This window comes from Tetrao urogallus, assembly GCF_951394365.1.
Source record: "Tetrao urogallus genome assembly, chromosome: 3".
NCBI classification, from domain to species: Eukaryota; Metazoa; Chordata; class Aves; order Galliformes; family Phasianidae; genus Tetrao; species Tetrao urogallus.
Genome location: NC_136815.1, coordinates 17,857,513 through 17,871,674, shown reverse-complemented (window position 1 = coordinate 17,871,674; position 14,162 = coordinate 17,857,513). Strand labels below are relative to the sequence as shown.

The following is a 14,162-nucleotide window of genomic DNA, read 5'->3' as shown; positions in this document are numbered from 1 at the left end:
GTAACATTTACAATCTGACTGATCTGTTTATCTGTTATTATCAATCATTACAGATTCTCAGATACTCTGTAGTCTTTAAGTTCTTTCTTTTATGTTTTCGTACAGATTTTTGGTGCACTAGCATCTGAACCATTTAAAGTGAGTGATGGATTTTATGGCACTGGGGAGACCTTTCTGTTCACGTTTTCTCCAGATTTTGAGGTAAGAACCTACAACTTGCTATGCATTGACCTTCCTCCTTCCCAACATCTGATATGCATTCTCTCTTAAAGTACTATCTGAATAAGTTTGAGCAAGTAATCGGAAAAATTCTAGGAGTTGGCATAGGAAATACCATCATATGAGCTTTTTCACAGAATCAGTGTTCAGTAAATGTAGTGTGTGCCTAGTGAAACTGACTCGGTTATTCTGGATATTTTTATAGCATTTAAAATTATGCCAGATCTCTGTCTGATAAGTTGAAAAGGACTTCATTTTAAAGGTTTTATCTTCAGTGTATTTTTTTTTTTTTTTTTTAAATTTTTCACTATGCAGAAGAATTAGTGTTCCAGGAAGAGTTACTTTAAAGTGGTGTCATTTTAAATAGTATAAAACGTAGGGAAAATGTAGTACTACTTCTATGTGTGCGTATACCTGTTTCTATACAGAACTTCTCTGTATACATTTTATAACTTCATTAAATTACCAGTTAACATCTTTATGGGTGTTTGGTTGTCTTTATGCCTAAACGACAAGTTTTTCATATTACAATATTGTGGGTTTTTGTTTGTTTTTTTTTCATTAGGTTTTCAAATGGACAGGAGACAACATGTTCTTCATTAAAGGCGACATGGATTCCCTTGCTTTTGGTGGAGGAGGGTGGGTTATCATTTGTCATTAGGAAGAATCTCAACTGTCTGTGTGCATCTTTGCACCTTTAAAAAGAATTCAGAATTTTTTTCAGTTTAGTATCTCATTGCTCAGAAGTTACCATTTGAGAATGATCTACTATGTCTTATGCTTAACTTCTAATGTTTAGTAGACTTAGGAAGGACTTCTGTCATCAGTGTAGTTGACATCGTTTCAACCATACAAGGCTATCATACCTTAAGTGCTGTAACTGCATGTGTCCTGGTATATTCCAGATGGACACAAGTTACTTAAGTTTCTGATGCATGTGAATGTGAGAAATATCTACAACATACAGAAGAAGGGGCTTGAATTTAAATTTTACTATCCCAAGACATGTCAGCATCTTCAGAAATTGATGTCTCATCCCTTTTTGCAGCATTCTTCTCACTGCTATTATGCCAGTTTCTTAATACAAAATGAAGGGGATGAAAGCTGCATTATTCTGGTTAACTTTTTATTCTGTATATTCAGAAAAAAGTATTCTTAAAATAAGGAAGAAAAATCTTTGCAGCTTTAAGTTTATTAACAGCTAGGAAGTACCTGTGTTGATTTCTATTCTATGATTTTTTTGTTTCTAAATTATGAATGAAAAAAATGCATTTAAAAGTTTGTTAACTCCCTCAATCTTTTGCTTTAATATATTGTATGTCTTGCAGTGGGGAATTTGCTCTTTGGCTCGATGGGGATCTCTACCATGGAAGAAGTCATTCATGCAAAACATTTGGGAATCACACACTTTCTAAGAGAGAAGACTTCATTATTCAAGACATAGAAATTTGGGCTTTTGAATGAGTTGTAAATGAGAACTATTTCTACAGGGTATTGTCCCAAACCTGAAATTAATCAATGCAGCTTGAAATCCCTATGAGCAATATAATGCACCAGTTTACTTTTTTTTTTTTTTTTTTTTGTAGTTTTCAGCGTGGCCATTTAGTTATTTTGCAATAGTGGACTTTTTTCATGCTTCTTTGTCTGCAATATACTGTCTTTTTCTAAGCTGTAGAAACAAAAAAAAAAAATAATGCAGACTGTGGACTAAAAAAAAGAACATCAGTTACTTCTATCCTTGCAGTCTATAAAACTTCATTGTCTTTTTACAGTTGCCTCCCAGGTTTCCCACGCACATCTTTCTGTAAATCCTACTGGGGGCTGCTTCATTGAATATAGGTTATTATTTTTGTATTTAAATTTTATCTGAGAATGAAGTTGCCCTCTATGATGTATGTAAGTAGAAAGCTGCGTGTAGGTACTTGGAAGCAGTACTGCAGTGATTGGTCTGGACCAACAACGGATAATACTGTTATGGTGCCACAGAGGAGAAGCCTTGCATTCCTTCTTTGACACATACTGGTACACTTCTGGTTGAGTTAAAAGACATCCAAAGTCAACAGTGCCATTTGTCTTAATTTTTTTTTTTTTTTTCACGTTAAGAAAGTGAGTTAAACAATGTGTTCTAGCTTGCATGATGGCTGTATTAGTGTTTTGCACATGGTGTTAATGATCTGCAGGTTTGGGACAATAACTGACAATATTGAGCTACATGGCAAAGACTTAAAAAAATAAATAATAATAATAATAATAATAATAATAAAGGAATGTAAGAATGTAATAGTTCCAGGAAACTAAAAGGCTAAGGCAAGTGAAACTCAAGACAATTTGTAGCTATAGTAGGGCATTAAAAGTACAAAGACTATGAAACAAATGCATCTTTCAACATAGTGTCAGATATATACTGTTATACTCTTGTAGCCGTGTAGCACATCAACTCCAAGAATATAGCTTATTCCTGTCCAAAGAAAAAATAATTGTGATGTTTTTTTGAGTGGGTCTATGTTGTAAATTTACAGTTAGCACCAGCTCTGATTAAAATGAGACAATGTACTATAGGTAGACAATATTGTAATTCAGTAGACTTGTGGAATATGCAAACTTACTGTCATGTGACCTCAAAAAATGACAGACTAGTACACAGTTCCAGTAGCTCTTGTCCACTTTTGTAGGAAAGTTGATAAGCCATTGTGGCAATAACAGCTCAACAAAATTGTTTGTTTCAAAGCTTTTAATCTATGTTCTGCAAAAAAAGAAAAAAAAAAAGAAAAAAATTGCTGTTAAGTGTGACAGTGACTGACTTTGTGCTGAAATTTCAGCTATTTCAGATAAACATTGTATATTATCTTGTAAATTAATGTTTAAAGTAGTTTTGTTATTATAGAAAAGTGTTGATTGACGGGTTGCTTATAGCACTTTAAATTATTCTAGAAATGGAATAAAGGCCAAATGAATTGGCTTAAGTAGACGTAGTTGTATATTTCAAAATATTTAGATATTGGAAAGTTTTAAAAATTTATTTGAAGACAGTTTACTGCTATGGTAATGAGAAAGGGCAGATGGTTCATCTTATAATATGCTAATGCTCTATATGAATAGAAATACAGGGCTTTGTTTCCTGTCTCTGTGTATAGCTCTTTATCCTTATTAGAACTTAGTACAATGTGTAGACTAAATGTTTACAAAATAAGAAAGTGTAAATAAACTAAAATGGCTTTTCTCCCTTTGGTCTTCCACAGCAGTATTATTGTCTTTGTGGAGTTAAGACTGATTATTGCAAAAAGAGAATCCTGTAATGGATTTTAAATACTCTAAGGTCACAGTGATGTATAGCAAATAAATCTAAATCTATGTAAAAATAAACTTGAGTTGGGGTTTATTTAGAAGTTGGAGCTCACTTAGGAGCACAAATGCAGGTTATTGTTAATTTCATAACTTGACAGAATATATAGAATTCAGTTGCTCACCCTTAAGCACTAACGATCATTTCTTACTCTTTTGATGTGCAATAAGTATTTAGAAAATGTCTGGCCAAAATCTTCAAGAGTGTTAAAGAGGGGGAGCAAAAATATAAGTGCAGCTGGTTTTGTTTTCTCAAGAATCTGTGCCTTTGTTAATGTCCTCTTTCTTTCTAGTAATATCAAAAGATAAATGGCTACTAGAAGTATCAGATAGAATTGTGTGAGTCAGAAGGGGCCCCTGGAGTTCTTAACTTTGCAATTAACTCAGCTAAATAATATTGTCAACAGTTTCAGTCTACATTTCTGTAATGCCCTGGGAGGCAATATTGATTCATAAAGCAGTATTGGTTGAGGCAGGTCCCCTCTTTCCATGCCTGAACCGCTGCTTGCTCATCTGCTGCATGCGTAAGATTGCACAGAATACATCTGAAATATTAGGGAAAAAGAGAGAGACTTTCAAGGTTGTCTCCCCTCAGTGTTCATTTTTGAAAGCCCAATGGGAGGTGGTGAGATTAAAATACACTTGTCAGCCATTTTCAAGAAAACTATGATGAGCCTAATCTCTGTTGTGTTGCTTTATAATAGGATGGGATTTCTTGTGAGCAGAAATCCGATGTGATTCAATTAACATTTCACAGAATTATAGCACAGGTGAGGTTGACGGGGGCCCAGACCCATGCGCGCATCACTTCTGAAGGTCTCCAAGGAGGAGACCCCTCAGCATCAGGGCAGCCTGTTCTTCCTTGGTGGTGTATTCTTTGTACAGGTATCTAATATTCCAACTGTTTCATTTTCATGTTCCTTGAAATCATCTTCTGATGCTTCTGACAGAAAGCTCCGTAGGAGAATACTTTAACAGCCTGTGAACAGGAGAAGGTAGTCATGGTAGTCATACTTCAAAATAACCTATTACTGTTCTAATTCTGAGAAGATGAACGTGTATTTCTTTTCTAGTGTTTGGGAGAGGGAACCAAAGAAATGAATATTTTATTTATAATTCATATATTCCTTTGACAAGCAGACTTTCTCAAAACAACTGTAAGGATAAGGTAAAAATATGCCAATATCTAATTATTACATTTTGAAGTCAGTTGTGCAGATCTATTTGAGTAGTCTGAGAGATCTCAATATAAATGCTAAAGAAATGCTATTGAATTCTTCTAGTAGAATGTTTTTTCTTCCTTACATTCACAACAAGTTACTATGCCTCAAATAATGTTTTATGCCAACTTACATTAAACACTTAGTAACCAGTTCTTGCATCACTTGCTGTTAAAATATATAATTCATATGTTCATTGGATGTTCAAACTGGAATACCTGTAGTCTCATGATATGTTAGCAGCATTAGTTTTATGACAGTCAGGATGTTCATTCAGCCTTCTGTAAGAAAATATTTGCTCTTTCAGCTTGAATGTTCAGAGTCTTCTGAGGGGGGAGAAAACTTTTCTCATTATGCAAATTACTTATCCAGATCTCTTGTTGTGTAAGAAATGCTTTGCAGAGAAAGTGTTCTTAACAGCATAGGGTTTGTTTGTTTGCTCTTTTTGGTTTTTCCACATTACGCCGGTGGCACTGTGATCCATCTAATCCAATAAGCTGTATAAGCCTTATAGAGTTCTCAGATTTGGGTAATAGGCAAAACACAGTTTTTAGACACTAGACTATTCGTTCATCGGGATACATTTCTCTTCAGCATCCCCTACTCAAATACACGATTTCAGCAATGTCAGAATAATTAAAACAACAAATACTGTAGAATTAGGCTGGTGTTTTTGGATACTGCACAACACCACTTCCCTTGAAGTCAGTTGTTATCAGGTCTGGAGAACACTGCTTCTGTATCTTTTCTCATAGGAGTACATTTCAGTAGAAGGTGTAATCACTTGTTCACTGTAAACATCAATACAATTACATGACTGTTCCTTTTACATTAGGTGTTGTTTCCCCCCATATTTACAAGATATTTCCATAGTTATTCCCTTTTCATGTTTTGTACATCTGTTCTAAACACTTTGTGCTTCATGGCTGATGACCAGAAGGCACAAAATAGGCTATAACTAAAAAACATTTAATAAATTATATAAATTATTAAATAAAAAAGTCTTGCTTATAAAAGATTTGTCTTAGTTTCTGTGATATCTAAGAGAAAGTTGGCGGTAGCTGTCACTGTAGTAGTATTTGCTTATATTATTTGTAAAAGAAATAAATTTGTCATCCTTGGTTGTGTACAAATAAACCTTTTTTACATGCACTGAAATAGATTAGTTAGAAAATATGCACATAAGATCAAAAATTTGGTCTGAGTTTAGTTCATCATTCTGCTTCTGATCTGGTGTGGTTTATATTCCCTGTTTAAATATAGTTGAGAGGAACTTGAATGTAAGAATAAGTTAAAATAAGTTTAAAAAAAAAAATGGAATTCATTTATAGCCATTTGTGTTCTTACAAGTTTCTATATTAATCTGCTTATGTTTTTTCTTTTTTTCTTATTTGCTTTGTGTATAGTAATTAACTGAAGTGTCCTGGCAAGCTTTCCTGGTATAGGAAAAAAAAAATTTCATTTGGATGTTTATATTTATTATGCAACAGTTATAAAGCTTGTATTTAGAAAAATGCTCAATGAATTTTCTGTCCAGGGACTGGAGAAAATCTTATATTCCAAATGTGCGAAAGCTAATAGCAGAGGAAAGATGAGGTTTTCCAAGGCATGTTGCTCTTAGAGCATGCTTATTTTAATAAAGTAATTATGACGTTGTCATCCCTTCCTTGCCATAACATTTCTCCCTCAAAGTCCACCAGCCCATGTTTCCTGGCTCTCATGAGAATCCCAACAACCTTATCTGAAATACGAACATATCTCTCAAAGAGTTCTCCAAAAGTGACTTGGATCTTGCCGTCACTCCGTGGCTCAGCCATGGTTTTAATGATGAAACACAGGTCTCTAATCTCCCTGTGAATGTGAGCCTCTGCTCTCTTGGCCCTTTCAGCGGTTTTGGTGCCTTCCTTGGGCCGGCCGTAGCCTTCATCTCCTTTGTGCAGGCGTGTGGACATGGCCAGTTCGTGGTCAAAATCTTCACTGAAGGGATTCAGCTTCTGAGTTATGATGTGCTGGTCTGCCCATTCCTGCCATCTGTTCTTCAGGCTGCTAACGGGACTGTACTGCCTATGAGCTTTGATGCTTCTTTCTTCGTTGCACTTGTTCATGCTGAAAGAGACAAGGCATTTCAGCTTTGCATTTCATAATTCAATTACGATTCTGCTGCTGATCTTTTTCAATGTATACATGTGTATCGTTTTCTAGAGCAGATGGTAACCACCAGGTGGCATATTTTTCTCAGTTCTAAACTGATTCTTTAGGAATCTTTAGTCAAGATTTCAGTTGGCCCTGAAAAGCAAATTCACCGACAGCTTGATTTCATCTTTAGTACTGCCTTCAAGTCTAGATTTGAGTCCAGAGTTCATGTTCTCACTGGTAAGGGTGCAAGCCTGGAATAAACTGGAGGCTACTAATCTTCAGAGATCTTAACTGATTTTTTATTTGTGTGTGTGTGTGTGTGTGTGTGTGTGTGTGTGTGTGTGTGTGTGGCGATATCACTGAATGAATGGCTGCAGGCAGGCTGGCTGTTGATGTTCTTTCCTCTTGTGGCCAGTGTCATGTTGTGAGAGAGAGTCTGAGCTAGTCTTTGTGCTGTCTGCATCCTGTCACTGTGTTGCCTAGAGAGTATATTGTGTTGTGGCTATACCAAAGTAATACTTTTTGTAATATTTTTAGTCCCCAGAAGGCTGCACTGAAACCACCCCAGTAATACCTGATTATTTTTAATAACAAAACTACAGTTATCAGAACACTGCAAGCTTGCTGCGTGTTTTGTTTTCTGCTAAGCTTGTTGAAAGAGATGAGAAAGTATGGCGCAGATGTCCCCTGTTCAGGTCTGTGCACCAGAAGGTTGGCAGTACTGGGTAGTGCTGGTTCAAGTGCAAACCCCTCATGCCTAGCATAGAAGATGGTGTAGGAGATTGAACATTCTTTTCAGCTCTGGAGTTCCATTCGCTTGGCTTAGCTGTATTGAGAAATTGTACTGGAAAGCTCCAAAAATACTTCATAGTCAATATGATAAAAAGCACAAGAAGAATCAGGCTGCTCCATCTTTCCAGGGCCCTCTGAGAAAATCCTGAATCTGCAGTTCCCCATGTAGAGAGGAGAATCTGGCAGTAAGCGAGATGGCTAAGCTCTATAAAAGCTTTTTAATGTCATTTTATTTGAATTGTCTAGTGAGTTTTCTCACCTTTTCCTACTGAAGCCTTTATTTCTCTTTTCAGGCCTCCTCAGTGGCTGAGAAAAACACCCCCATATCGATCACTTTGCTTTTATCATGCTCTGTGTGGGTTTGGAAGATCAATATTGTTAATCTTTTAATGTATTTGCTAGCTATAATTGCTAAAGTGCAATTTTCCTGATTGCTTAAGTTGTTGATGAGTTAATGTAGTAAACTATCATAGACCTGGAATCACTTTTTTCATGTCTGTGCAGCACATTACAATGGATTGGGGATCCAAATTGAAGATTGTGAGCTTTAATGTACTGTAGTAAGTCAACTATGAGTAACGAGTATCCTGCATTAACAGGCTACTGTTACGCTAAGCAATAACACTGATTGCATCCTGAACTTGCAGGAGGACAGCATCCATGTCCTGCATTCTCTACTATTCTGTTTGCAGGAGAGGAGCAAAACTTTTTAGTTTTGAATTTCTTCTCTTCTTTAGGAGTCCCTTTGACTCCTAAAATGAAAGAAGTAGTACTTACTAAGCCTGTGGAAGTTAACATTCATTCAATGAAGGAAAACAGCCTGATTGCAGTAAACATTGAAGCTGGAAGCCATGAAAATGCAGTTCACACCGATTTATTTTTTTTTTTTTTTCTTTTTTTTTCCTGGGATATAGTATGGAAAACAGGAGATGTGCTTTAACAATCGTATACTTTTGGAGTTTTTGAAGATTTAATCCAACCGAGAGGTTCTTAAAAGTAACAGACTGAAATAATGTATTCTGAGGCTATTAAAGGGGAGAAAAAAAAAAAAAAAAAAATAGTAGTTTAAAAAAAAAAAAAAACCAGTCCTGCTGCTGGCACATTAAATGAAGAAAATGATTCCTGCAGATTTCAGTGGAAGGGATAGCAGTGCGATGAGTGTGATAGGATATTATTTCTGTCATTTTCACTTCAGTGCTCTTCTATTTTCCCACAGGTAACAGGCATATGGAGAAAACATGTAAGTTTTAAAAGAAAGATAGCTGATTTCCCATACTGTAACGTTTTTAGCAAGCAATTTGTTTTCTTTGGTGTTATTTACAGGTAATATGCTGCAAACTTATCCCCTTCCCCCCCACTATCTATGTGAAACCTTTGTTTTAATGCTTCGTTCTTGAGCTCATTTCTGTATAAGGACTGCACTGGTCTCCCAGCGGTAGGGACCACAGACTTTAAAGCTCCGGGTTACTGGAGAGCTATTCCAGTTAGACCCGTAATGATTTGTTCCTTCTGAGAGATGACCGGTCTGTTACATAGCAAAGCATCAGGAAGCGGTGTCTTGGTGCCAACCCCTGACCTTCTTGCAGACTCATGAGGACAGGCCCTGGCCCAGCTGCAGTTAAGCCTCAGCAAAGACTTAGCACACCCTGCCCTCAGAGGCTGTGCCCTCCTTATTCACACGTTTAAAGTTAGATATGAGGTTGTACACCAAAACAGTTCAGGCTTGATCATTCGTTCATGCCTTCTGTCTATGCTCTGCGACATCACAGTGTTTGTGAAGCAGTGCAGTGGGGCAAATTGTGCCATATCTAATGGCTGCCTACAGCTTCCCCTCGTGAGGCATGCAGACCTTTTCATCTTTTGCTGAGAAGAGCGTGATGAATGAGTTTGGCAGCTACCCTCTGGCAAGTCTGGCTCCAGCACAGCTGTTTGTAGCTGTCTTCTGGAAAGGTTGTTCTGCCAGAGCTCTCAGGGAAACAAGAATTTCTACCAGCTTCTGCTGTTCCTTGGCTGTCTTGGGACACTCCTCAGGCTGCAGCTGAACCTTACTTGTTCATTACCTGGTTCCAAACGAAGCTGCTGTTATGTAGTAATCTTCAAGCACAGTCCTCTTATTGAAAGAAGTTCTTCCCAAAACTATCTGTTGCTATGATTTTGATTGCTACTTAATTCAAAATTCTTAGTGGAACTAGTAAAATCTACTTCTGTAAGTAATAGATTCTGCTTATTGCTTTTTACTCGCACCAGTCAGAAAGTTTGTATGTCAGAAACTTCCATGTTTGATGTAAATTTTTTTTTTCTATTGATACTGTAGAGAGGCTTTGAATTTGAAGAATTTATCAATGATTTAAAAATTCTTTTTGTCAAGTGTTTTATAACATGATTTATAAATTATTTATAACACAGCATGACTCAAATCAAACTTCAAATCAAGTAGTAAGAGGCAGGCTGGATGCTTTCTAATATGTATTTGGGGTCCCATTCTTTGAGCTGGTGAATTCCAATTTCCAAAACTTCCAAGGAGAAGTAGTGAACCCAGCTTTGGTTGAGATTTACTTAGAAGTAATTCCAGCTGTATCTCTTTTTGGACATTCTGTGCAAATTATGCCTAAGAATGTTTGCAGTTTGTACAAAGCAAAATAAGTATTTGGAAATATTATTTGCTTAAGAGCATTTCTTCAGACTTGGTATTTGCAGAAATAAATGAATAGCTGTGGGTTCTTGATGTGGAACAAAATGTTAATCTGGAATATGGACTAAAACATTAAGAAATAAGTAGTGGCTTAGATGGACAGATAAATCTAGTGTCAAATTTAGCGACATTTCCTAAATATAACTTCCCCCTTCTCTAATGTGTGTAGTCCTTGAAACCCGAGTCTATAGTCAGATGTTACCAAGGATTAAGCCACTTAAACGTAGATATGTGAATGGTTTTCTGGATAGGTTGTTTTTGGTTGTTGGTTATTTTCACTCTCTTTTGCATTCAAGAGAATGCTTTCTCTTTGACCATGTCCTGTGATTTTTTTTTTTTTTTTTTTTTTTTTTTTTTTTTGTCCTGATTTCATTTCCCTACTCTCTCAAGGAATTTTGGTCCTGCATCATGGCCTGCTGATCTGACTATTCCTGGTACTGTAACAAAGGTGTTTTACTTACAGAGATGGTTGTTTGACCTTCACAGGGATCACCTCTGGCTCAAGTCTGTCTTCTGCTTCCCCATAGCCACTGTCTTCTGCATCCATGCTGTCATCGTGGCACTTCAACAGCAGTTCTTCCCTAGTTCCTAATTTGTCCTTCTCTTTAAAGCCCTCAATGGCGTCTGATACTCTGTTTGAACATTTTCTCCTTATAGTGGGAGATAATTTCCCGTTAAGAATTTTGTCAATATCATTTGATTCTTCTATGAACTTGGTCGTCTCTGAGCCGCCGTGGTTGTTCTCATATCTGCCACTGAGGAGGCTAACATCGCTTGCTCGTTCATAGGCTTTACTTACAACAGTTTTCAGCACCTCTTTGCTTTTAATGTTGAACTTTTTAAGGGCTTCATCAGATTCTCTTGACCTTTTTTCAGCATTTGTTGCCGCCAGTTCATTTGCTGAGGATTTTTCATCGTCCCTCTTGGTAGATGGAACTGGCCATTTTTCAGAGTGTCTTTCTTGCACTGACTGAGCTGATGCATCTCCTGCAGTGGGGACCCACCCAGGGGGTTCTTGGGCTCGCTTTACATTGCGGTCACTTACCCACTGCTGCCATCCTCGGGCCAAGCTGAAGACAAGGCTGGCAGTTCGGATCTTGCGGACAGCTCTTTTCACAGGAGTCATGCTCGGCTTCTCTTCAGGGGCCGTGTTGCTGTCTGCTGCCATTCTGCTGTTTAGCTTTCTGCTAAGTGCCTCCTGAAGGAACTTTCTGAAGCAAGTAACATCCAGCGAAGAAGCAGCAGAGGTTTAAATAGAAGTGGGAGCAGTTTGTGCCCATGGAAAATATGTGAAACACTTGTCACAAAGATACAGTATCCTCACCGTGACGGAGTTCTTTTTTTAAAATGGGTTCACGTTTCATCACAGCAGATGAATGATGCATGGTGTGGACAGGGTGACATAGGCCTGCTCAAGAACAATGAGAAATTCACAGCTTCTTTGGGCTTTCTTCCCTGGGACTGTTCAATTCCCAGTTTGTTGGTGAGTGACTTGGTCTTCTGGAAGTGCATAACTCGGGTTAAAGATATTGAACAAGGTGTCTGAAATGGCTCATGTTAAATGCTGTCAGTTGCTGACAACTTTGGCCAGAGGAGAGACTGCTCAGCATCATAAGTGCAAGGTTCCCTTACAGTGTCAGCAGCCTATGAATGAGACATTTTTAGATGCATTTTCTAAAATGATACTAGGTAATTTCATTTTATTGCGCATATATCCAAGAAAAATAAGTTGTTTTTTGTTTTTTTTTTTTTTTTTCTACGAGATATCTACATGCTCTATTTCTTTTCTTATCTACTTATGTCTGCCTAGAAGGGCTGCAAAGATGATAAAAGCCTCCACAGGGGAAAATGAGAGGGGCGCTGAGGTCTCTCGCTTTCGGCCCGGAGCTGAGGGGAGGCCCGATGGCGGCTGCAGCTCCTCACGGGGATCGGAGGGGCAGCGCTGAGCTCTGCTCCGTGTGACAGCGACAGGGCCCGAGGGAACGGCATGGAGCTGCGTCAGGGGAGGGGCGGGTGGCGGTCAGGGACAGGGGCTGCAGCGGAGGGCGGCGGGCACGGAACGGGCTGCCGAAGCTCAAGAAGCATCTGGACGCTGCTCTTAGACATATGGTCTGATTTTTGGGTGGTCCTGTGTGGAGCCAGGAGTTGAACTCAGTGATCCTTATGTATCCCTTCCGACTTGGGGTATTTTATGATTCTGTGATTTACAATGTATCTCTAGGGGGTCTAGGAACACTGTCGTGTTTGATGTCAGTGCTAAGAGTTAGTGAATTGCTGTTTCTAGTCCGAAGGTGAATATAAGAAGTCTGACTTATTGGATGGATGAATGACCTAATTTTTATTTCAGGCTTTGAAAAAAAAAAAAAATGATGTGAAACCTATTTCATTTCTGGCTTTTTTTTTCAAGGATGTTGTGTACAAAAATTATAAAAAAAATAATATTTAGTTGTGTGTTATTCACACCAAAATTATTCTTAAGTACTTACAATACAGGAAAAAAGAAATTGTTTCTTTTTCATTCTAGAGGACTTTCTGGAGAGCAGTCATATTTGGATTTATAAAATTATTTGTTTATTCGGTGAATTGATACATCAACTGTTACATAATAATAAACAATTTCGGAGTTATAGTAGGAAATAAGATACTGTAAGACTATAATGTTTCCTAAATGGGAAACGAAAATGGCATTGCTTTTTCCATTCATCATACCTTGCAACACAGTGACTGACTTGCCATGTCAGACAGTCAGGCAAACTGAACTTGAAGGAATTCCGTTGGCTTCACCGATGGCGTACCAGGGATAAATATGGACTCCTACTGCTCTGCTTCTTTCTCTTTTCTCTATTAAAGGCTGCACTGTTGGAAATAGGTTAGATCATATTTAGTTTCTGTTTAATAATAAAAGGCTTAATCATACCTTTGACTTCCAGGCAGAATTCCTCATTAATCTCTCAGGTCATTTCCTCTTCAAAACTGATGACATAATGTAGGTTAGTGTTGCTATTTGATATTTACTCATACTTTTTTTTAGAAAGAAATGTATGACCTCAGTATACTGTACAATCTTAGCTATTACCAGCTGCATCATAATTCTGATATGGCATTGTGAGGTGTACTGGGACAACCTGATTAAGAAGTGTGTTATTGAATGTTTATTATTTCTAAAGGCTAGTTAGGAATTGGAGCTTCTTGTGTTTAAAAGCACACTGGTGCATACATGCACAAGTACAGGGTGATGCATGTTCCTTAATTGCTACAGAAGATGAAGTTGAAAGAAGAGTATAATGTGTGTAGGATATAAAGAACACAAGCTCTTTATGTCATTTCCTATGATTCTTTGAGGATAGAAGTGGCCAGGACTTTAAGAATGCATTGTTACAAAATTGCATTCTGTTTTGTTCTGTTTGTTTTATATCTGGCATGATCAATCTGATTTTTATTGACCGTTCCAGTGTTCTTGCAACTTTAGTCACAGGGTCATAGAATGGTTTGGGTTGGAAGGGACCATAACAGTCATCTAGTTCTAACCCCTGTAATTCATAAACGTATTGTTTGTTTCATTTTTGGAAATGAGCAAAAATAACAGGTAAGTTTAAAGAAATCAGTGAGCACATCCAGTTTGTTGGAGAGTTATTGTTATTTGTTTTCATGTGGTTTTCCAGTTAATTTTTGTACTATTCCAGTGAATTTTGCAGATGTGACAAAAAAGAAAACCAATGTTGCATTTGCTGCACTTGCTCATCCATAAAAGATGGCTGTGT

General features: G+C 37.4%; 2 protein-coding genes across 2 annotated transcripts in view; one reads left to right on the top strand and one right to left on the bottom strand.

Moving 5' to 3' along the window:
• OXR1 (oxidation resistance 1) overlaps positions 1-1,804 on the top strand; it is a gene marked incomplete at its 5' end in the record, with an annotated part of 123,141 nt that extends 121,337 nt beyond the window's left edge. Inside the window, 3 exons of the mRNA XM_079533990.1 lie at positions 106-201; positions 785-858; positions 1,548-1,804. Coding sequence (XP_079390116.1) covers positions 106-201; positions 785-858; positions 1,548-1,683 — 306 coding nt within the window. The 3' untranslated portion in view covers positions 1,684-1,804. The remainder of the gene's footprint in view (positions 1-105; positions 202-784; positions 859-1,547) is intronic.
• Positions 1,805-6,409: 4,605 nt separating this feature from the next.
• Positions 6,410-11,569, bottom strand: ABRA (actin binding Rho activating protein; the record flags this gene model as incomplete). The annotated part of the gene is made up of 2 exons (XM_079533201.1): positions 6,410-6,887; positions 10,863-11,569. The coding sequence occupies 2 exons, from the start codon at positions 11,567-11,569 to the stop codon at positions 6,410-6,412; spliced, it is 1,185 nt and encodes a 394-aa protein (XP_079389327.1).
• Positions 11,570-14,162: the final 2,593 nt, after the last annotated feature.